Genomic DNA, 23,882 nt, shown 5'->3' on the forward strand with positions numbered 1-23,882 from the left:
CCCGGGAGGTGGAGGTTGCAGTGAGCCGAGATCGCACCAGTGCACTCCAGCCTGAGCAACAAGAGCGAGACTCCATCTCAAAAACAAACAAACAAAACAAAAAAAAACCCTGGCTACACAGAGACCAAAATAACAGGTGTGACCCAAACATTAATAATATGGTCACACGTCTCATGTATTGAAGCCCTTCCTGGTGCAGGGGTTGTGCTGTCTCAGAATTACATACACAGCCTCAGTTGTCCCTTGTGATAACCCTAGGAAGTGGCATCGATTCTTCAAAGGACTCTGAGGATCAGAGAGGTTAAGCCACCTGCCCGAGATCACACAGGAACCCAATCTTTTATACTTTATTAGGTTTTGAAATAGTATCAACTCGATTTTTTGTTGTTGTTGTTGGGGGGAAGGAAGAAGGAAGTGAAGGGCAGAGGTCTGGAGGAAGCTTTGGGCCCCTTCCTTCTGTTTTCATGACAGGGGTGGGGGGCGTGGTTTGGGGTATGCCACATCCTGGCTTTTCCTGAAGGACCTCCCTTGGGTCCCCTCAGTGTCCAGAGACATGTGAATGCTGGATTTAACATCCTTGCTCTTTCTCCATCTCTGGGCCTCAGTTTCCCCAACTGTATGATGGAAATCGTGGTCTCTGCTTTTCCTCAGGGCTGAGATGAGGATTAGGGTCAATGCCCTTCTTACAGAGAAGCCCCTGTCCCGTCTGAGTCAGGTGCTCACCAAGGAGAATCCGTGTGGGGCTTTCTCCTTTTCCTGCAGGATCAGATCTGAGGCTGGTGGTACAGAAAGGGAAACTGAGTCACACACTGCTTCCGGTGTGGGGGAGGTTAGACCACGTAGAATTTAGAGCCTAGGTGTCTGGCCAGCACGATGGTTCATGCCCGTCATCTCAGCACTGTGGGAGGCTCAGGCAGGAAGATCACCGGAGCCCAGGAGTTTGAGACCAGCCTGGGAAACATAGCAGGAACCCCGACCTCCTCCCAAATCTTTATTAAAAAAAAAAAAAAAAAAAAAAAGGCCAGGCGCGGTGGGTCACGCCTGCAATTCCAGCACATTGGGAGGCCAAGTTGGTCGGATCGCCTGAGGTTGGGACTTCAAGACCAGCCTGACCAACATGGAGAAACCCTGTCTCTACTAAAAAATACAAAATTATCAGGGTGTGGTGGCGCATGCCTGTAATCCCAACTACTGGGAAGGCTGAGGCAGGAGAATAGCTTGAACCCAGGAGGCGGAGGTTGCGGTGAGCCGAGATCGCGCCATTGCACTGCAGCCTGGGCAACAAGAACGAAACTCCGCGTCAAAAAAAAAAAAAAAAAAAAAAAAAGGCCTGGGCATCGGATCTAAGAAGAATCCTGCTTCAGTTTGGCCTCCTAGTCCCGACGCTGATGGCTGCTGGTTGAAGGAAGAAGGGCTTCTATCCAAGGCAGGGTCCTCGGAGCAAAGTCCCTGGGTGACACCGTCACCCTAGATGCACGCGGCCCCTCCCTGGGTGCCTTCCCACCTCCTCGGCTGGTTTCAGGCTTCAAGTCCTGAGACAGTTCACTTCCCCTCCGGGGGCGGGGGTCCTCCAGGGTTTCCCCTTGAAGCCAAATTATTATTACAAAAGCCAATTCAACCCGTTTGGGTGTTGAACGGCGCTTTTAAGAAAATTGTGCGAAGAGGCCATACACGAGCTTTGAAGTCAGAGGGCAGGCTGGGTACACTTGACTCGGGCCGGTGATAGTTCCCGCTGTCAGGTGGTGTTGGTAATAAGAATGACAGATAATAATAAGAAGAAATAATCACGTCCCTGGGATTAGGTGTTAGAATGAAGGCGCACCGAGACCCGGGACAGGGTCACCCACTGGATGAGCGCTCACGAAACGGCAGCTCAAGCGGCTGTCAGCACTCTCCGTGCGGAGGAATGAGGAGGGGGAAACTGAGTCCCAGAGCCTCCCAGGCGGCCGATCGCACCAGCCAGCCGTCCCCCGGCCAGGCCAGGACGTTCTCAACGCTCATGCCCTCCTCCCCCTTCCCCGTCCCCGCCGGACCTCTCCCACGACCGGGGAGGAAGTGGGAGAAACGGACAGGGGAAAAAAAAAAAAAAGTCGCACTGAGCCAACGCCTCCCCACTCCTCACGTCCGCGCCTCGCGAGCCACGCCGACCCCCTGGTGCAAAGGAGAGGCCCGCGAGGACCCAGGCGTCCGGGCCCCGGGCCCCGTCCCGCCCCGCGGCCCGCAGCCGGGTCGGGGAACTCGCGGAGCCGGGAAAACAACCGCCCTCCCCGCCCCTCGCCAACCCCTTCCCCCGCTGACGCCCCTAGCGCAGCGGGGTGGAGGCGACTCCTTTATATAATCGCGGGCGGGCAGGTTGGTGGTTTCATTTAGGGACCCGGGAGCCCCGCGGACCCGGGCCATCCTTGGCGAGGCCACCCCCCGGGTCCTCGCGCGCGGCGGGGCCCACTGAGGCCCGGCGCCTGGCCTGGGGGGTCCCCACCGCCTCGCCCCCCCCAACCATCCCCGGCAGCCCCGGCCGCGCGACCCACGCCCGCGTCGCTCCTCGCCGTGCGCACCGCGCTCCCCGCCCCCGCTGCCATCCTGCCACGCCCCGGGCGTCGGGGGCACAGCCCGCGCCCCCCCGCACCCCGCCCCTGCGCAGAGGCTGGGGGCCTGTTTATCTGGAGGCCCCCACCCCCCTCCGCCCCGGGGGGCCCGCTCCCCCCGCGCCCCGGGGAGCTCTGGGGCCAGATAAGCTGGCAAGCTGGCACGGCGCCGCGCGGCGGGGCGGAGAGGTCAGAGGCGGGGGGGCGCGCCGGGGCGGGCCGGACCCCCCCCCACTTGACAAAACCTAATAACAGCCCGGTCTCCCCTGCGCAGCGGGCGAAGCCCCACGGGAGGGCAGAGACGTGGCAAGAGGGGACCTGCCGAGCCTGTTCTGGCCTCCGAGGCCGGGCTGGGGGGGGCGGGCTGGGCGTGGGGGGGCCGGCGGCTGCGGCACCTTTAAGACAAGGGAGGACCCCTCTTGCCCTCGGAGAAACCAGGAAGGGAGTCGCGAGCATCATACGGGGCTTTGGCTGTACTGTACAGTTACTGTAGGGGCAGTGACGCCGCCGCCGCCGCGCGAGGAAGCGACCAGGGCAGCGCGACGCGGGCAGAGCGAGCGCCGCGGACCCCGGAGGCGAGCGGCCGAGGGAGCCCAGTCCCAACTCCCGGCCCCGGCCCCGCGCGCCCCGGCCCGGCCCGGCCCCGCGAGGTAAGTCAGCGCCTGGCGCGGCCCCCGGCACGGGGCGCAGGGCGGGGACGGGCGGGGGGCGCTGCGCCCACCGCTGCCCCCTTGGGAAGGGGAGATCCGGGGAGCCGGGGACGTTCCCCCAAGTTTCGGAGGAGGGGGTGGTTGGCAGCTGCCCGGAGGCTGGAGGCGCCCTGAATCCCGAGCGCGGGAGGGGGCGCCGCCCGGTAGGGGATATTGGGGGCGAAGTGCATGGGCTTGTGCGCCAGCCCCCCCAACCCGGGTGCATGGCTTTTCGGGGCTCCCAGGCGCGCGGGGAGTGGGGGAGGGGAAGCAGGGCTGCATTGAGGATGGGGGGAGCCGGCGAGGGGAGATAGGGGGGCGCGTCGCCTGCTAAGTTTGCAGCTGAAGACGAGGGGCGCCCTCGCCCCCCGGGGGCCTGTTCGGTGCTGCGTGCATACGTTGGAGTTGGCCAGGATTGAGCTCCATGGGGGATGGGGGGGAGGGGGCTGAAAAACAGGGAGGGGGCTTTGCAAAGGAGGGGAAGGGGTGGGGTGTCCGGGTGGGCGGGGGGGCCGCGGGGACCTCTGGGCGTCGTAGTCCTCTCGCCTTTTGCGGCCGGCAGGTGGCAGGCGGATTGGACTACAAGTCCCAGGGTGCCTCGCGCCGACAGCCCGCCGCGGCCCGCGGGTAGGGGCGGTGCGGAGGAGGGGCGGTGAGCGGCGGACCGGAGAGCCAATGGGCGCGGGCCGATCGCGCGGCGCGGAGCGGGGGCGGGGCCAGCCGGCCTGGGGGCGGGGCCTGGAGCCGGGCTCCCCTCGCCAGGGGCCGGTGGCGGTCCCGGCTTCCGGCTGCGCGGCCCGCGGGCCGGCCCCCTCCCCGCCCCGGGGTCCCTCCCCGCCTGGTTGTGTAACCGTCCCCAGCCCCCCTCCCCTCGGCCCCTCGCCCGGGGGGGGGGTCACCCTCCCCGCGCTCCCCGGGGAGGGCAGCGGCCCGGGCGGCCGCGCGGTGCAGGCGAGCCCGGGGATGCGCGGCCTAGCGCAGGCCGGGCCCGGGCGTGGGGGAGGCGGGCGGGCGGACCCAGATCCGGGGTAATTTGCATCGCCCTCCCCCCAGCCCGGGTGGGGATTGGCCGCCGGCGGCGGGGGGTGGCGCGGGGCCAGGCTCACTGCCGCCTCCCGGCCCCTCGGAGGGAGCCAGCCCAGCCGCAGCCGCCGCCACCGCCGCCGCCGGGGCCGGGCCCCCTCGCCGCTGCCCCGGGAAGGAGGTAGGAGCCCCCCGCGCGGGCGACATGGCGGGGGCCCGCGGGCCGGGCGGGGGCCGCGCGCTGCGGCCGGGGCGGGGGAGGGGGCCGCTTCCTGCCCCCGCTTGGGCCTGACTCAGCCCCGGGTGGGGGGCCCGGCCTGGCCCCTCGCCCTGCCCTGGCGGCCGTCCGGCTCCGACCCGCGGGAGGGGGCGGAGAGGGCACCTCAGTCCCCGCCGCTCGCGCCCCCAATGCGCGTGACCCCGTCTCCTCTGGCCCGGACCCCCCCTCCTTCCCCTTGACGCCACCACCACGTGCGAAGCCTGAGCCCGGGCAGAGGAGGGGGGAGCTGGTGGGATCCGGCCCCCTCCCTCCCTCTCCCTACCTCCGAGGCCGGAGACCCAGCCCGCCCTTCGCCCTAGCCCGGGGCCTGGGAGCCTGGCCGGGGGCTGAGCCGAGCGGAGGAGCGGGTGCCCTCCCAGGGCCCGGGCCTCTGCGGGTTCTGGGAGGTGCTGCCCCGGCTGGCTGGTGGGGGCGCACAGTGGGCCGTGGCGGGAGGGTGCTGTCCACCCGGGCCCGGGCACCCAGTCGGCGCCCACTAAATGTTGGCGGAATGCAGCCAGGAGTTGGCGGCGAGGAGGGGGGAGGCAGCAACTCCTCTCCCCACTAGCCAGCCGGCGGAAGTTACAGAGGTGCTGGTGCCCCTGCCACCAGCGGCGCCCACCTGGCTCACCCATGGGTGGCGGGCTCAGTGGGCCCCCCCCAACCTCCGGGCCAGCTGCCTCCAGAGAGGGCGTCGGGATTCCGTGTCAGCCCCCCCCAACCCTAGAACTGGACCAGGGCGTAACCCTGACCGTGCCGCTCCCACACTGGGGGTGCCCCCCCACGACCGGCGATCACTTCCTATTGGCAAGCTGGTCTGGGAGAGGTCCCCGGGAGGCCAGGCCGAGGCCCGGCCCTGCTGCTGCCGGGGCCTGAGGGCTTCAGGCCGGGGGCGTTTGTCCCCGAGGGCCACCCCCAAGAGCACCTATCAGCAGGGCTGGGGCCTCTGTTTACCACCAGCCATTGCTGTGGAGACAGAGCCTGGGGGAGAAGGGGGGGCAGGAGCCGGCCGCTGGAAAAGCGAAGTCTAAGGAAGGAAAGAAGAGCCAACCGGGACACTGAAATTTTAATTCGTGGGTCAGTCCGGGGGTATTTATTATTCAGTTCCGATTGGCTGCGTGGCGACCAGTCAGCACCCGGGCCCGGGCGGGCAGCCACGCTTCGGCAGAGCCCCGCGGGTGGCGGCAGGGAGGCGATGGGTCCTTTGCTCTGTGCAGGAGACGGACGCCTGGCAAGGGCCAAGGCAGAGCCCAGCCTGGGCCTGGTCGGGAAGGTTCTTGGGGCGATCACAAGTCCCCTGCTGGGGTTTTTGTTATTGTTTTTTTTTTCTTTTCTTTCCTTGAGTCCCTCTGACCTATAGCTGGGTCCACCTGGTGGCAGATCCCCGTTGCCATATGAGGGGGGAAACTGAGGCTGGGAGGGAGGCAGAATGTGAGCTTGGAAACTGGGGGTTAGAGCAAGCCTCAGAGCAGGTGCTGGGCAGGGGAGACTGAGGCGTGGGGAGAAGCAGAGAGCTGCCCAAGGTCACTCAGGTGGAGGCAGAGCTGTCCCCTGTGGTCCATCCTTCTAGCTCCCAGCCTGCCCAAAGTCCCCCCTGTGTGGTGGCCAAGGGGTGCCTGGCCACCTGTCTTTGAGCAGGGCTGGAGGTTGGCAGTAAAGGCTCAACTGCAGGCACCTGCCTGCAAATGGAGCGTCACCGAGGCTTATTAAAACCCTGTGTCCGAAGATGACATTGAGGCCCAGAGAGGGCCAGCATGGCTCCCAAGGTCACACAGCACAAGGCACAGCCCTCTCACCTCCCAGCCTCACCGGGCAGGCCCTTGCTGGTGCACGTGTATATGACGCCCCTCTCCAGTGCGCCGACTGCCCAGCCACCATCCCGTCTCACCTTGGCCCTCAGAGGCGGGCAGGGCTCTGGGTTTTACGACCAGAGGAGCTGGAGGTCACCTCACCAGAGCCGACCCTCTGCAGCCCAGATGCTGTAAGGAGGGCTCCTGGGGGTTGGAATGCCGGCCTGCTTGCTCTGCAACCTTGGACGAGCCCCTTGACCCCTGCAGCCTGGGCGTGCTGTGTGCGTGAGGCGCTGAGGGTCCCCCAGCTGGTGCCTGCAAAGCCACCCATGCTGTCTTCTCCATGGTGGGAGCTCCCGGGTCAGCTCAGGGCATGGCAGGGACCAGAGTGTGGGGTGTGGGTCAGAGCTGCGTGAGAGACCTGCTCCCCAGCCTTCACCTGCCAGACCACAACCCACCCTGCAGTAGCCCTGGGCAACAGGGACCAGAGGAACAAGCTTTGGTGGAGGTGAGTGCAGTGGAATCCCAGCCCAGGCCTTGGGCCCACCCCGGGCAGTTACTCCCTCTCGGCCAGCCTCAGTCTTCCCATCCAGACAGTGGGGAGAGGATCGTCAGCCCTAGCGTGTTGTCCCCAGGGTTTGCTCAGTGGGTCCTTGGGAACGTTTGTTGAGTGACTGCTGTGTACCGTGTTGGGCCCTTGGGGGGCTGTCCTGAGGACTCCAGGGCCAGGGGACCCCTCTCTGAGGTCACCTGTGTCAGCTAGACTCCAGCCCTGCCCCGGGCGCCCTGCAACGCAGCGCTGAGGGTATGAGAATAAGCGTCCTCTCAGCTCCTCAGCCCCAGGGTAGGGGGATTTCACCTCCTGCTGGTATCCGGGGGCCAGGAAGGGGGATGGAAGGAGCCGTGGGAGGACTAGTTAGGCAGGCTGGAGCCAGACGGACGGCCCGGGCTCAAATTCCAGTTCTGCTGTGTGACCCCGGCCAAGCCGCTCCCCCTCTCTGATCCTGTTCCCATTCTGCAAAATGGGGCATGGACACAGATCCTGCCTTCCAGCACTGTGGGGGCCCGCGGGTACTGTGGGTCTCTAGAGCGATTATCGAGGCCCAGCCTCCCCGAGCGCCGAGTCCAGAGCCCCGAAGCGCAGAAGGCGCCCCTTGGAGAATCCGGCGCTTGGGAGGAGCGTGGCCAAAGGACCAGCCCCTCCATCTGTCCCCCCAGCAGGCTGTGGACGGCCTGGGTGGAAGTGTCGCCACCCACGCCTTTCTGGTTTGACTGGAAAACAAGGCCCATCCCACCTATCAGGATACCTGAGAGAAGGATCTGGCTGTGTTCTGCAGGCCACTGGGCTCCCCAGCCTAGCCTTCCACCTGCTCAGGCAAGGGTGGGGGTGGTGCGGGCATGTCCAGGTGACACGCAGGCCTCCCTCAGGGGAGGGAGAGAGGTCACCCCGGCCTCTCACAGGCATCTCGGCTAAGCAGGTGCAGCCTGGGCTGACAGTAAGGTGGACAAGGATGGGCGTCTGAGAGTCAGGCCTTGCTTGCCCCCGGTGACGGGAAGCTCAGCCCCTCCACTGCTGCCGTGAAGCTTCCTCCTAGAACCTAGAATCAGGCTCAGGCTCCAGGCTAGGCGTCTTGGCCCACGACAGCACTCAGAGTGTGGGAACCGGGTGGGCCTCGGTCCCACCCCTGAGTTGGGCGTCAGATGGGATCCCCCTGGCCTCCTCATCGCTGCCCCCATCCCCACCGCCACACTTCCCACTGGGCCCCCGCGGCCTTCCTGCTGTCCCTTTAAGGCCCCGGGCAGGAAGCCCCTCCCCATTTAGGGCAATAAATGGACACATAAAATGGCCGAGGGCCTGTTTGCTCTGAGTCTGGCCCAGAAGGAGGCCTTCGGGCAAGGGCAGGCGGGCAGGGGGCAGGCTGGCAGCTGGCAGCCACCCCAGGCCGTTGGTGCCCCCCGATCGGGACACTGCATTCCTGTCCCATTAAACCCGGGCCGGGGACTGGGCCAGGCGGGGCTTGGCACCAGGTCAGGGCGGGGTAACCCGTCGGGGCCAACCTTGCAACACAGGCTGCCGGGCGGGGAGGGGGCAGGGGCTGCCGGGTGCGGGCCTGGCAGCCACACCTGCACACCAGGCTGGTAGGGTGACCTTGGGCCGGCCACCCACCCTCTCTAGGCCTGGTCTCCCCTTCCAGCTTCCTCTTCAGACCCCACCACCCACACTCCCTTAGTAGGTGAGGGGGGACCGGCTTCCCAGAATAGCATTCAGGGACGAAGTTCCCATCCGAGAGGGGTGCTGAACGCACAGCCTGGCAGTGTGTTTTGGGGACTGGCTCTGGCGCACAGTAGGTCCCTGGGCTGTTTGCTGCATGGATGTGAGCGGGACCCTGACCACACTGGCACATTGGGGGGGCCCCTTTCCAATGTCACAAACCCCATCCCCCAGGAGATGGAAGCTCACAGAGGTCTTGCATCTTGTCCACACTCACACAGCCTGGAGGTGGGGGAGCTGGGGTTTGAACCCGTGCTGCTCTGCACAGCACACAGGCGGGGTGAGAGGTACCTTTGGCCTCTCCTGCTCTCCCTGGGCAGAGGGGTGTATGAGGGCCCTGAGCCCCTCATTAGATGGGCCCCAGGAAGTGTCCTTCGGGAAGGCGGTGGGTGGCAGTGGCCTGCCCAGCCCCCTGGCTGGCGGCCCCGTCTCCATCCTGAGGATTGGGGGTCGGGGGAGGCCGGCCGGCCCCAGCCCTCACCTTGTTGTGTGACCTTGGGGAGTCCCCTAGCTCCCGTACCCTGTGCTAGCGATGCCGCCTCCTCTCTGCCTGTCCCCAGTCAGCCACTTCCAGGCCTCAGCTTCTGCCACTCCCTGTGCTGGGACGCCCTTCTCCGGATGCCAGGGGCCTTCCTGGGTACACCTGCGGCTCCCGAGCCACATCAGGGTGCTTCCGAGCTCTCGGCAAGTCCTCGGCATCTGGGAGTGGCAGCTGCCCAGGTCAGAGGGCTGCTGTGTGAGCTGTGCTGGGTCGCCTCACCTCTCTGAGCCTCTCGGGAACCCCGGGAAGACGAAATGAAGGGCACCCAGTTGGTTTCTAAAAGCAGGTAGCACAGAGGAGGCCAAAAGGCGGCCTGGGTGCAGTGGCTCTTGACAGACACTGCAGCAAATGACCCTTAGGTTAGATGGGAGGTGGGACTGGCAGGCTGCACAGCCCCCTGCTTCTGGCTGTGCCTTGCAGCCAGGTGGGCGGGCCCGGGTGCGGGCTGTCTCTGGTTTATCCGGTGGTTTGCTGCGCCCCTACTGTGCGCCGCCCTGGGAGGGTTGGGCTTAGGGGCCCGGGAGCGGCCCAGGGGGAGGAAGGCGCCCCACCTCCAGCCCAGGAGGGGCCTGCCAGGGCCTGCCCCTTGGCCGCCGAGTCAGCACCGAGCAGCCCCGGAAATCCCACGGAGGCCAGCGCAGGGGAGGAGCTGTGATGAAAGATGGGGCCCTGGGTGGGTGTGGGCCGAGCCCAGGGGACCCTGGCCGGCAGGGGTGGGGACCTGGCTGGCGTGGGGCTGGGGCTTTCCGGAGGAGGGGAACGAAGCCGCCACCTCTGGAGGCGTGGACTGTGTGTCGGGCGCACAGTGGGGCTTCAGCACTCGGGGACTTCTTATTGTCGAGACTTCGTGACCGCCCGGGGGTGCTCTGGCTGGGGCCCGGCCTCCCCTCTCCCATCTTGGAGGCAGCGTCTTCGGCCTTTTCCTTAGGGGCGGCCTCCAGGAGGCCCAGGTGGGGGCGGTAGTGCGGGGCGTGGCCGGCAGGTGGCTGTTCCTGGAGTGAGGGCGTGGGTCAGTTGTCTCAGAGCGGGTTTGGTTTCCAGGGCCAGGGCAGGGCTGTGCCCTGGGCGGGTGGGGGGCAGGCCCCTCCATCATTTCCTGGCCCCCAGCCCCTGGGAGTCAGCCCTGGCAGACCCCCTTGGGCCCAGGCGTTCTCTTCGGCGAAATGGTCCTCTTACGGGGGCTTTCCTTGGGTGATAACACCCTGGGCCTGGCTGCTTTGAGGGAGGGCCTTGGTGATATTTAGTGGGGAGCAGGGGCCCAAGGGAGGGTCCCAGGCTGGAGAGGGCAGAGGCTGGGACCCCCGGACCCAGCCTGGAGCTGGGATCTTCTTGATAGCTGGGACTCCCAGAGGTGGCTGAGACCCCTGGGTTATTTTGGGCCCATCCTCCAGGCCCTAGGAGAGACACCTCTGAGCCACCCAGAGCGGGGACCGTGGTCACCTGAGGGGAAGAGCGGCCCCGCAGGCCTGGCGTGGCCATCTTGGGGCGTTGGTGGCCTGGGTCAGAGGGTGGGTGCTGGGGTGGGTAGGAGGGCCCGGGCCTGTCTGATCCAGAGCTCCATCTGCTCTCACGCTCCCTGCGGCCCAGGGCCAGACGGCAGATGGTGGCAGGGGGTGGACACCACCGAAGGGGCTCCTCGGAGGCTTTCCGGGGCGGAGACCCGGGTGGGGTCCCACCCTCCCTGCTCCCAGCAGCCACATCTGAGCCCCACTGCCCCACTGCAGGCCTCGGAGCGGACGCAGGCGCTGAGCAGCCGGGGCCTGGGCCGAGGCTGGAAGGAGGGAAGGAGGGCGGGCGGAGGGGACCTGGGGAGCGTGGTGGTGCTGAGCAAGCTCACAAAGGCCTCTGTGTCGCCCAGCAGCTCAGGCCCTGTGAGGAGGGCCCTGGGCTTTGGGTCCGTCTGGACCAACACCGTGCCTCCCTCGTGGGGCCTGGCTCAAGCCCATCCGGCTGCCAGGCTGTGGGGGGCAGGAGGGTCCCATGGCCTAAAAGGAGGCCATGAGAGGCCTGCCTCGGGCCTTCTCCCCAGGGGCCTTGCCCAGGGGCTCTGGCCCGAGAGCTGCCAGCAGGCAGGGAGGAATGTGAGCTGTGCTGGGTGACTCGGGGCAGCCGGGGGCTCCCAGGAGAGGGCGGAGGGGTGGGGACAGGGGCCAGAGGGTTGCACAAGCTCCGAGTGGGCGGATGAGTCACAGCGGAGGGGAAGGTGGAAAAAAGGAGGGAGGGGGAGAGAGGGGTGGGACAGACACAGTCCCCCCAGGGCCTGGCGCTGCCCGAAACCTCTGCCCATTTGACGGATAGGGAGACTGAGGCCCAGAGAGGGCCAGGGCCTTGTCTGGGGCTGAACAGCGCAGCCGGGGTGTCTGGGAGTTCGGGAAGGGCTGCCAAATGGGCCTGTGGCAGGAGGTGATGGGGGTTCCCCGGCTCCCTGCTCCTCCCGGGCGGGGGCCTGGGCTCCTCTGTTACTCACAGCTAGGGCTGGGCTGCAGGCCGGGGGCTCTGAGGGGCAGGAAGGGGTTTAGCCTGCGGAGTCACTGGCCCTGCCCCGACAGGGCACACCCACAGTGGCCTTGACCTCGGCAGGGTTTCGTCTCTGGGTCCCCGGCCTCGACCACACCCCTTCCTGCTGACTCAGAGCCCCCTGAAAAGAACCAGGCCCGACCAGAAGGCAGGAGGCTGGGGAGCTGGGGGGCCGGGGGGCCAGCTCTTAGGCCCACTCCCAGTCTGAGTTCATATGCCACTGTCTTCTGACCGTGGGGCTGGGGCAGGCGGCCTCAGCTCACGATAGCGGGTGCCACCGGTCGGGTTCCGTTGGGACCAGCGTGAAGTAGGTGTTTTGTGGGGTTTGTTTTGTTTTGAGACGGAGTCTTGCCCTCACCAGGCTGGAGTGCAGCCGCACCATTTCACCTCACTGCAACCCCCGCCTCCCGGGTTCAAGTGATTCTCCTGCCTCGGCCTCCCTAGTAGCTGGGATTATAGGCACGCGCCACCACGCCTGGCTAATTTTTGCATTTTTAGTAGAGACGGGGTTTCAGCATGTTGGCCAGGCTGGTCTCTATCTCTTGACCTCGTGATCCGCCCACCTCAGCCTCCCAAAGTGCTGGGATTACAGGCATGAGCCACTGCGCCCAGCCTAAGTAGGTGTTTTGTAAAAGTCACTGTGTGACCTCCCCTCTGTGTCAGCCGAAGCCCGTACTCGGACCAACAGGAAAATGGCTGAGATCAGGGCACTGTTCTTGAGCACCTACTGTGTGCTCCTGTGGCACCTCAAAATGCATTTTCCTTTATGTTTTTTTGAGAGAGAGTCTCACTCGGTCACCCAGGCTGGAGTGCAGTGCCTCAATCTTGGCTTACCACAACCTCCACCACCTGGGTTCTCCTGTCTCAGCCTCTCGAGTAGCTGGGATTACAGGTGCTTGCCACCACGCCCAGCTGGTTTATGTATTTTTAGTAGAGACGGATTTCTACTAAATGCCGGCCATGTGGGCCAGGCTGGTCTTGAACTCCTGACCTCAGGTGATCTGCCCACCTCAGCCTCTCAGTGTGTCCTTTCAACATGCATTCCTGGGGGCCCTCCTGGGAGGGGTGGTGCCAGTGTGCCTGTGACACTAAGCGTCCAGTGTGGGTTTTGCCGGCACAGGACATCTGACTGCCCTTGGGCACAGCTGGGGAAACTGAGGCTGGGGAGGCACAATATCTGACTGCCCTCGTGTACAGATGAGAAACTGAGGCTGGGGGGGAGGCGGGACACCTGGCTGTTCTCATGCACAGCTGGGGAAACTGAGGCTGGCGGAGGCGGGACACCTGGCCGTCATCATGCACCACTGGGGAAACTAAGGCTGGGGGCAGGACATGTGGCCGCTCTCGTGTGTGGATGGGAAACAGGCTGGGAGTGGGACATCCCATTGCCTTCCTGTACAGCTGGGGAAACTGCGTCTGATCGCTTTTGTGCACAGCTGGGGAAACAGGCTAGAGAACTAGGACATTTGACTGCCCTTGGGAACAGCTGGTGAAACTGAGGCTGGGGAGCCAGGACATCTGGCTGTTCTCATGCTCAGGTGGGGCGCGGTGGCTGACACCTGTAATCCTAGTACCCTGGGAGGCCGAGGTGGTTGGATCATTTGTGTCCAGGAGTTCGAGACCAGCCTGGCCAACAAGGTGAAAGCCCGTCTCTACTGAAAACAACAGAGGCTGGAGGCGGGAGTCTGTTGCTCTGACACACAGCTGGGGAAATGGGCTGGGAAGGCAGATACCTGACTGCCTTCACGTTCAGATGGGAACCCGAGGCTGGGGGCGGGGGGGGGCAGGTGGAGCGCTGCTTCTCAAGGGTCTTGGGGCCTTGGCAGTGGGCACAGGAACCCCGGCGCCCCCACTCATAAACGCCCTCTTCCTCCCCCTCTGCTGCAGGTCTCGGCGCGGAAGATGGCCGGCGGCGTGGACGGCCCCATCGGGATCCCGTTCCCCGACCACAGCAGCGACATCCTGAGTGGGCTCAACGAGCAGCGGACGCAGGGCCTGCTGTGCGACGTGGTGATCCTGGTGGAGGGCCGCGAATTCCCCACGCACCGCTCAGTGCTGGCCGCCTGCAGCCAGTACTTCAAGAAGCTGTTCACGTCGGGCGCCGTGGTGGACCAGCAGAACGTGTACGAGATCGACTTCGTCAGCGCCGAGGCGCTCACCGCGCTCATGGACTTCGCCTACACGGCCACGCTCACCGTCAGCACGGCCAACGTGGGTGACATCCTCAGCGCCGCCCGCCTGCTGGAGATCCCCGCCGTGAGCCACGTGTGCGCCGACCTCCTGGACCGGCAGATCCTGGCGGCCGACGCGGGCGCCGACGCCGGGCAGCTGGACCTTGTAGATCAAATTGATCAGCGCAACCTCCTCCGTGCCAAGGAGTACCTCGAGTTCTTCCAGAGCAACCCCATGAACAGCCTGCCCCCCGCCGCCGCCGCCGCCGCCGCCAGCTTCCCGTGGTCTGCCTTTGGGGCGTCTGACGATGACCTGGATGCCACCAAGGAGGCCGTGGCCGCTGCTGTGGCCGCGGTGGCCGCAGGCGACTGCAACGGGCTAGACTTCTATGGGCCGGGCCCCCCTGCCGAGCGGCCCCCGACGGCGGACGGGGACGAGGCAGACAGCAACCCGGGTCTGTGGCCGGAGCGGGATGAGGATGCCCCCACCGGGGGTCTCTTTCCGCCACCCGCGGCCCCGCCCTCTGCCACGCAGAATGGCCACTACGGCCGGGGCGGAGAGGAGGAGGCCGCCTCGCTGTCGGAGGCGGCCCCCGAGCCGGGCGACTCCCCGGGCTTCCTGTCGGGAGCGGCCGAGGGCGAGGACGGGGACGGGCCCGACGTAGACGGGCTGGCGGCCAGCACGCTGCTGCAGCAGATGATGTCGTCGGTGGGCCGGGCGGGGACCGCGGCGGGGGACAGCGACGAGGAGTCGCGGGCCGACGACAAGGGTGTCATGGACTACTACCTGAAGTACTTCAGCGGCGCCCACGACGGCGACGTCTACCCAGCCTGGTCGCAGAAGGTGGAGAAGAAGATCCGAGCCAAGGCCTTCCAGAAGTGCCCCATCTGCGAGAAGGTCATCCAGGGCGCCGGCAAGCTGCCGCGACACATCCGCACCCACACGGGCGAGAAGCCCTACGAGTGCAACATCTGCAAGGTCCGCTTCACCAGGTGAGCTGCCTGCGGCGGAGGGGAGGCGCGTCCGCGCTCTGCCTGCACCTGCTGCTCACGGGCCCTCCCCGCCTCTGCCCTGTGTGGCACGCTCATGCACACACGCACACAGGTGCACATGTACACAGGCACACAGACATACACATACATGCACACACAGATCCACATGCATACACATGCACACAACGCAGCCATGCATGCACATGCACACACATGCATGCACACACTCATACACAGGGACAGACATACATGCACACACAGATCCACATACACATGCACACAATGCAGTCACACACACATGCACACACGCACACAGATGCACATGTACACAGGTACACAGACACACATACATGCACACATACACATACATACACATGCACACAACGCAGGCACACATGCACATGCAGACACATGCATGCACACATGCACGCACACATGCACGCACACATGCACACACGCACACCGACACATACATGCACACACGCACACAGATGCACATGTACAGAGGCACACAGACATACATGCACAAGAGATCCACATACATACACATGCACACAACGCAGGCACACACACACATGCACACGCTAATGCACGCACACATGTACGCACACATACACAGGAACAGACATGCACGCACATGCATGCGCACACACACATGCACACGCACACCGACACGTACATGCACACACGCACACCAGATGCACACATGCACAGATGAACACGCACATGCGTGCAGTGCACCAACGGGCACACGTACATGCACAAACACACAGGCACAACCCACCTCAGGCCCAAAGTTGCCGCGTCCCTGGCCAGTGTGCCTGTTAAGAACAGCCACGCCCTTGTCCTCGTGTGTGGACATCCCGGTGGGTGACGGCACAGACCAGGTGTAAGATGACAGCTTTGTCTAATGCGAAGCGTGCGTGTCAGGGCTGAAGTGCGGGAGGCGGGTGGGAAGGCACAGTCGCTCTTCTGCTGTAGAGGGCTGGTTCTTCTCTTCTGCACGTTTGGATTTTTTTCTCTTTTTGCTTTGGGAGAGGGTGACAGGCGCTCAGGCTTAGGGAGGGAGAGCCAGGCTGTTGAGTTTCCCGTGAGCCCGGTCATTGGCTTCATCAGCCAGCATTTCTGAAGCATCTTCCGGTGCCAAGCCCTGTTGTAGGTGCCGGGGACAGGCTTGCCGGTCCTGAAGGATGGGGAGAGGAGATGCAGGAACGGGCGTTCCAGGCAGAGGGAACAGCCAGTGCAGGACGCCCTGAGGCCAGCTCAGCTTGAGAGAGCACTGTGTCCCTGTGGGAACCTTGGGGCCTGGTCCCTGAACAGCAGGCGTTCAAGGCCGCGCCGGCGCAGTGTCCGATTTGGTCTTAGGAGTCCAGAGGTGGCTGGCCGGGCCTCGTAGATCCAGGGCAGGCTGCAGCGGTGGGGGCAGGAGGCTGGCAGGCAGGGACCTGGCCAGGCTGGGTGACTCAGCACCACCCCCTGCCCCTCTACCGCCCTGGGGTTCCCCCAGCCACGCCCACCGGGGGCCGAAGAAAGAGGCCATTGTCCCAGCTTCCCGGCCCCGCCCTGTGGGGACAGGAACTAGGACTGACCCCCTCCCCAGCTCCCCCTACCCAGCACCCCGGACCCCTCCCCAGCAGGCCAGGAGAGGAGGGTGCGGCCTGGACTCCGGCGCCCAGGAGTGCCAGGCAGGGGGCAAAGGTCGCTGACTGGGAGGCAGGCATTGTAGCTGGTGGCTTGCCCCTCCTTGGTGAGATTGGGGTACTGCAGATCTTGGGGGTCTCCTCTTCCTCCAGGCAGGGGTCCTGAGGTCACTGTGGGCTCATCTCTGAGCTCAGGAAGAGCAACTTGGTGGGTACAGAGAGCCCGGGTCTGCAGAGAGGACCAGGCTGGGCTAAGATGCTGCCCCCACCGCTCCACCTCCCTGGCCCAGTTTCATTCTGACTCGGGCACCGCAGAGTACACCCTACTCGACCCCCGGGCTGATCCCGTCTGTCGGGGAAACTGAGGCTGAGAGAGTGACACTCGTTGAAGTCTCTTCCTCCCACCCTGAGGCATACCCACCTGCTTCCTCTTTTCCCCACTCTGAGCCTCAGTCCCCCTTCTCCAGGGCACCAGCACCCACCCCCCAACAAAAGCCTGGGAGCCCGAGGCCCCTCTGAGTCACAGCGGGGCGTTGAGTAAGCGGGGCCTGTGGTGGCCGGGGCTATAATTACCCAGGCTGGGGCTCAGGGTGATGAAACTAGGGATACCTCCACCCCCACCCCGCCTCTGCGTGGCCTCTGGCCGGCTGTGCAGCCCCAGGCAAGGCACTTCCTCCCTCTGGGCCTCCCAGGCTCATCAGGGGAGTCTCTGCACAGTTCTAGAAAAACCTTGTGGCTGCCATCCCCTCTGTGACCCTGGCCCTCTGCCAGATCTGGGCAGAGCAGCCCAGAGACCTTGTCCGTGGGCTTTGCAGGAGGTGATCGGTAGACACCAGAGGCCTAGAGGCGGCTGACAGCGCTGGTTAGGCCAGGGTTCTGTTAGCAAGTTACCATGTTCTGTTGGCTTCAGTGGGGCCGCAGGGCTAGAGAGGTCAGGGTCTGGTTGCAAACAGCCAGGCCTTGATCCACAGGGCAACAGAGAGCCAAGGAGGGGTTAAGGTTAGGGACACCAGTTCTGTAGCTAGCGCCAGAGGGAGGGACTTAGAGCTGGAGGAACCCAGAGGGGAGACAGGTCTTTGTGAATTAGGAAAAGTAGAAGGGCATTCAAGGTAGGGCTTTGAGGGATGCATAGGAGTTTGCCAGTCCCCACACTGAAAAAGCCTTCAGTCTGTTGAGTGTAAGAAGGAAGAAGCCCAAAGTGGCTCAGATGTGGGACACAATAGGCAGCAGCAAGGAGCAGGTCAGATTCTAGCCCGGGCTCCTGAGACCCAGGGCTCCCCCCTGCCCTCCAGATCCCAGAAGCAGTCTACTTTATTACTGTGGAATGGCAACATGCAATGGAAATAGGCAAGACACCGCTACATTTTCTTCTTTTTTTTTTTTTTTGAGATGAAGTCTTTCTCTGTCATCCAGGCCGAAGTACAGTGGCACGATCTCAGCTCACTACAACCTCTGCCTGCCAGGTTCAAGCGATTCTCCTGCCTCAACCTCCTAAGTAGCTGGGATCATAGGCATGCCACCACCGAGCCTGGCTAATTTTTGTTTGCCCACCTCAGCCTCCCAAAGTGCTTGGGTTACAGGTGTGAGCCACTGTGCCTGGCCAGCAAGCCACCTACGTATTTTTACATTTTCTGACAGCCCGTTCAAAAAAAGTGAAAGGAAACTAGTGGAAGTGACTTGAAAGAAATATATTCTACCCAACCCAGTGGATGCATTTCTGTGTGGAGTCAATATGCATAATCCTCAGTGAGCTATTTTTTTTATATTTTTGTGTGTGTGTTTTTTTGTTTTTGTTTTTTTTTTGAGACGGAGTCTTGCTCTGTCACCCAGGCTGGAGGGCAGTGGGGAGATATCGGCTCACTGCAACCTCCTCCTGCTGGGTTCAAGTGATTCTCCTGCCTCAGCCTCTTGAGTAGCTGGGATTATAGGCACCTACCACCACGCCTGGCTAATTATATATATATATATATAAATTTTTTTTTTTTTTTTTAGATACAGAGTTTTGCTCTTGTTACCCAGGCTGGAGTGCAATGGCACGATCTCAGCTCACCGCAACCTCCGCCTCCTGGGTTCAGGCAATTCTCCTGCCTCAGCCTCCTGACTAGCTGGGATTACAGGCATGTGCCACCATGCCCAGCTAATTTTTTGTATTTTTAGTAGAGACGGGGTTTCACCATGTTGACCAGGATGGCCTCGATCTCTTGACCTCGTGATCCACCCACCTCGGCCTCCTACAGTGCTGGGATTACAGGCCTGAGCCGCTGCGCCCGGCCTCAGTGAGCTATTTGACATCATCTTTTGTGTATCAGGTTTTCAAGAGCTGGGGTGCCTTTTGCACTTCCAGCGCACATCAGTTCCGACTGGCCACATTTCAAGGGCTCAGTAGCCACCTAGGTCACAGGCACCCCAGGGCTGATATGGTGACCGGCTTTGTAGGCTGAGCTGGGTCCACGAGGCCCCCATGAGGTGAGATGGGCAGGGAGGGGCCCTCCAGTCACACTCAGTCCCTTCTGTCTCAGGGCTCACGGCCCAATCAGGGAGACAGAAGAGAAACAAGGAAATGAACAGAAACAAGAGAGATTGGCTGGGTACGACAGCTCACACCTGTAATCCCAGCACTTTGGGAGGCCGAGGTGGGTGGATCACCTGAGGTCAGGAGTTTGAGACCAGCCCGACCAACAAGGTGAAACCCCGTCTTTAAAAAAGAAAATCAGCCAGGCGTGGTGGCAAGTACTTGTAGTTCCAGCATTTTAGGAGGCTGAGGCGGGTGGATCACCTGAGGTTAGGAGTTCGAGACCAGCCTGGCTGTCATGGGTTTTGAAAACCCCATCTCTCCTAAAAATATTAAAAAATCAGCTGGGCGTGGTGGCGGGTGCCTGTAATCCCAGCTACTCAGGAGGCTGCGGCAGGAGAATCTCTTAATGTCTTTTTTCTTTTATTTATTTATTTATTTATTTTGAGTCGGAGTTTCGCTCTTGTTACCCAGGCTGGAATGCAATGGCGCGATCTCGGCTCACTGCAACCTCCGCCTCCTGGGTTCAGGCAATTCTCCTGCCTCAGCCTCCTCAGTAGCTGGGATTACAGGCACACGCCACCATGCCCAGCTAATTTTTTGTATTTTTAGTAGAGACGGGGTTTCACCATGTTGACCAGGATGATCTCGATCTTTTGACCTCGTGATCCACCCGCCTCAGCCTCCCAAAGTGCTGGGATTACAGGCTTGAGCCACCGCGCCCGGCCTTTGTTTTTTAAAGCCAGTCAAATTTAGCAGTAAGGGGTTGTATACCAACTTTAGTGACACTAATGTTAATAAGTTCTGATAATCCACTACCATCGCACCAGCCTCTCTTAATCTCTTGAACCCCGGAGATGGAGGTTGCAGGGAGCCGAGATCACGACGCTGTACTCCAGCCTGGGCAATAGAGCGAGACTCAGTCTCAAAAAAAAAAAAAGAGAGAGAGAGTCAGATGGTGATGGCACGAGGATGGAGACAGGGCTAGGGGAGGAGGTGACATTTGAACCCAGATTTCACTGTGAAGATCCAGGAGGCAAAAAGAAAGCGCCCTGGACAGCGGGAACAGCATGTGCAAAGGGCCTGGGGTAGCTCTCGCTTTGCAGGTCAGGGTGGAGCCCAGATGGGGGAGCGAGGCTGAGTTGAGGGGAGAGGGGAAAGTGGGCGGATCTGGGTGCTGTGGGGTGGGGACTCAGTTACTAGGGTGACCAACTGCCCCAGTTTGTCCCAGACAGAGGGGTTTCCCAGGATGCAGGGCTTTCAGTGCTAAAACCAGAACAGTTGGTCACCCTGTCTGTCACCAAACACCCTGGTGACCGTCCGCCTCGAGAGGGCAGGGATGTTTGCCTGTCTTGTTCCCTGTGGTATTTTCAGCACCTGGAACAGGGCCTGGCCCTCAGCGGGAGATCGGCACACGTCCATGGCGTGAATGAAGACACCGGGCACTGGCTGGCCTCGCCCCACCCCAGGGGTAGGGGCAGGATGAGGCGGCCGAAGCCCGCTGTCTACTTTTGCGGTAGGGAAGCCGGTTCAGGGCGGGTGCAGTGGCTCACACCTGTAATACCAGAGCTTTGGGAGGCTGAGGCAAGAACATGGCTTGAGCTCCGGTGTTTGTGATTTGAAATTAGCTGGGGCAGCTTAGCTCGACCCCTATCTTCCAAAACTTACATACATATGTATATTTTGTTTAATAGCTGTTTTTTTTTTTTTTTTTTTTGAGACGGAGTTTCACTCATGTTACCCAGGCTGGAGTGCAATGGCGCGATCTCGGCTCACCGCAACCTCCGCCTCCTGGGTTCAGGCAATTCTCCTGCCTCAGCCTCCTGAGTAGCTGGGATTACAGGCACGCGCCACCATGCCCAGCTAATTTTTTGTATTTTTAGTAGAGACGGGGTTTCACCATGTTGACCAGGATGGTCTCGATCTCTTGACCTCGTGATCCACCCACCTTGGCCTCCCAAAGTGCTGGGATTACAGGCTTGAGCCACCGCGCCCGGCTTAATAGCTGTTTAATAGGGTGAGGCGGTGCATGTGCTACTCTGGAGGATGAGCCCAGGAGTTCGAGGCTGCAGAGAGCCATGGCCATGTCACTGCCCTCCAGCCGGGGTAGCAAACCAGAGCCTGCCTCTTTTTCTCTCTCCCTTTTTTTTGGAAACAGTCTCATTCTGTTACCCAGGCTGGAGGGCAGCTGCATGACTGCATGATCTCAGCTCACTGCAACCTCCACCTCCCACGTAGCTGGGATTACAGGCACGCGCCACCACGCCTGGCAAATTTTTTTTTTTTTTTTTTTGGACGGAGTTTTGCTGTACTGCTGCAACCTCCGCCTCCCAGGTTCAAGCGATTCTCCTGCCTCAGCCTTCCTAGTGGCCAGAATTACAGGCGTCTGCCACCCCACCTGGCTAATTTTTGTTTTTTGTTTTTGTTTTTTTTGAGACAGTCTCGCTCTGTTGCCCATGCTGGAGTGCAGCGGCATGATCTCGGCTCACTGCACCCTCTGCCTCCCCGGTTCAAGTGATCCTCCTGCCTCAGCCCCACTAGTAGCTGGGATTACAGGCGCACTAGACCATGCTGGGCTAATTTTTTTGTATTTTTTAGAAGAGTCCGGGTTTTGCCATGTTGGCCAGGCTGGTTCCAAACTCCTGACCTCAGGTGGTCTACCTGCCTGGGCCTTTGAAAGCGCTGGGATTACAGGCTTGAGCTGTAGCACCTGGCCTAGACCTTGTCTCTTAAGTTGAAAAAGGGGTCGGGCATGGTGGCTCACTCCTGTACTCCAAACACTTTGGAGGCCAAGGCGGGCGGATCACCTGAGGTCAGAAGTTCAAGACTGGCCTGACCAACATGGTGTAACCCCGTCTTTTTTTGTTTGTTTGTTTTTTTGAGACGGAGTTTTGCTCTTGTTACCCAGGCTGGAGTGCAATGGCGCGATCTCGGCTCACCGCAACCTCCGCCTCCTGGGTTCAGGCAATTCTCCTGCCTCAGCCTCCTCAGTAGCTGGGATTACAGGCACACGCCACCATGCCCAGCTAATTTTTTGTATTTTTAGTAGAGACGGGGTTTCACCGTGTTGACCAGGATGGTCTCGATCTCTTGACCTCGTGATCCACCCGCCTCGGCCTCCCAAAGTGCTGGGATTACAGGCTTGAGCCACCGCGCCCGCCCTAACCCCGTCTTTAAAAAAAAAAAAAGAAGGAAAAAGTCGAAAAAGGAAAGGAGAGGGGGTTCAGAGAGGGTTAGCGTTTTCCCAAGGCCACACAGCACACAGGCCCTCTGCAGATGTTCGGAATGCGAAGTCGCCGGGACTGGCCCCGTTTGTCCGGGGACCCTCCCCATCGGGGAGGCCGGGCATCCATGTCCCTCTGGGGTGGTCCGGCGGGGTGGGGGGGTTCTGCCGCGTCCGTTGAGGGTCCCCGGCCCCGCTGACCGTGCCCGCCCCGTGCCCCGTCCACAGGCAGGACAAGCTGAAGGTGCATATGCGGAAGCACACGGGCGAGAAGCCCTACCTGTGCCAGCAGTGCGGCGCCGCCTTCGCGCACAACTACGACCTGAAGAACCACATGCGCGTGCACACGGGCCTGCGCCCCTACCAGTGCGACAGCTGCTGCAAGACCTTCGTCCGCTCCGACCACCTGCACAGACACCTCAAGAAAGACGGCTGCAACGGCGTCCCCTCGCGCCGCGGCCGCAAGCCCCGCGTCCGGGGCGGGGGGCCCGACCCCAGCCCGGGGGCCACCGCCACCCCCGGCGCCCCCGCCCAGCCCGGCTCCCCCGACGCCCGGCGCAACGGCCAGGAGAAGCACTTTAAGGACGAGGACGAGGACGAGGACGTGGCCAGCCCCGACGGCTCGGGCCGGTTGAATGTAGCGGGCGCCGGCGGAGGAGGTGACAGCGGCGGTGGGCCCGGGGCGGCCCCCGACGGTAACTTCACAGCCGGACTCGTCTAAAAACCAAAAAGAGAAAACCGAAACCCGAGAGAGAGAGAGACAGAGAGAGAGAGAAAAAATCACCCACCACCCCCCCAAAAACACAAAAAAAGAAAATCTATCTATATACAGATATCTATATCTATATATATATACAGATATATATATATGACGCGTCACAGAATCTAGGGTAGCGCTTTCTCAGATTTCCCTCTTTTCTGACGTTTTTCCTCCCTCGACAGGGGCCCCGGCCCTCCCTGGCTCCCCTTCCCCCCCCACCCCCACCCCATCGCTGGGTTTCGGGGCTTGGTTTGGGGTTTTTTTTGTGGGACACAAGGAATCCGAGACCCCACACAGCCCCCTGGGCACCCGGCATGGGGCCCGGGCCGATCTGAGGCCCTGGGTCGGGGTGAGGGTGGATGGGGGGAGCTTGGGGGAGGATGGGGTGGGCTTTTAATTTCCTCCCCTCGCTGGTTTCTATGAGTCTTTCAGACAAGACCTTAAATGATTTCTGTCTGCTCTGAGCAGACGTTAAAATGGGCCCCCGCCCCCGCCCCGCACCCTCCTTCCTCAGGGCACTTACTAAGGGAGGGGTCTCCCTCTCCATCTCCCCAATGGCCTCCCCACCTCCAACCCTGCCTGCGGCCCCCCTCCCCCACCCCCTGCATCTCCTGGCCACGAGACACAAACCTATTTATTTCCAGGCCTGGAGAAAGGAGATCGGACTGGGGTTCCCAGGGGGGCACCAGGATGGCTCCCGGGGGGGCCTCCCGCCGCCTCCCTTCACGGCACTTACAGCTGGCGGGACCCCCAGGGACCACCCCTCAGGGCGCCCCCCCACCCCCGTCCGGTCCACCTAGACCCCCAAGTTTGGAGATTCAAAACTTCTGTCTTGGCCCTCTCCCCTGAGCCCCTCTCCCAGGTTTTTAAAGCACTTTTTAGATTTTTTTTTTTTTCTTTCCTCCTT

The 23,882-nt window shown here is 62.3% G+C and overlaps 1 protein-coding gene across 2 annotated transcripts; it reads left to right on the plus strand.

Annotated features, from left to right (window-relative positions):
• Positions 1 to 2,690: 2,690 nt before the first annotated feature.
• Positions 2,691 to 23,882, plus strand: ZBTB7A (zinc finger and BTB domain containing 7A). 2 transcript variants are annotated; one of them, XM_032252245.1, is made up of 3 exons: positions 2,691 to 3,235; positions 13,564 to 14,840; positions 22,444 to 23,882. In XM_032252245.1, exons 2-3 carry the CDS (start codon positions 13,579 to 13,581, stop codon positions 22,934 to 22,936), a joined length of 1,755 nt encoding a protein of 584 aa, XP_032108136.1. In that variant the 5' UTR covers positions 2,691 to 3,235; positions 13,564 to 13,578; the 3' UTR covers positions 22,937 to 23,882. The 2 variants fall into 2 exon arrangements, with proteins under 2 accessions (XP_032108136.1, XP_032108135.1); XM_032252244.1 differs by lacking the exon at positions 2,691 to 3,235 and adding an exon at positions 4,020 to 4,478.

This window comes from Sapajus apella, unplaced genomic scaffold (assembly GCF_009761245.1).
Source record: "Sapajus apella isolate SASKATOON/1434 unplaced genomic scaffold, GSC_monkey_1.0 scaffold77, whole genome shotgun sequence".
NCBI classification, from domain to species: domain Eukaryota; kingdom Metazoa; phylum Chordata; class Mammalia; order Primates; family Cebidae; genus Sapajus; species Sapajus apella.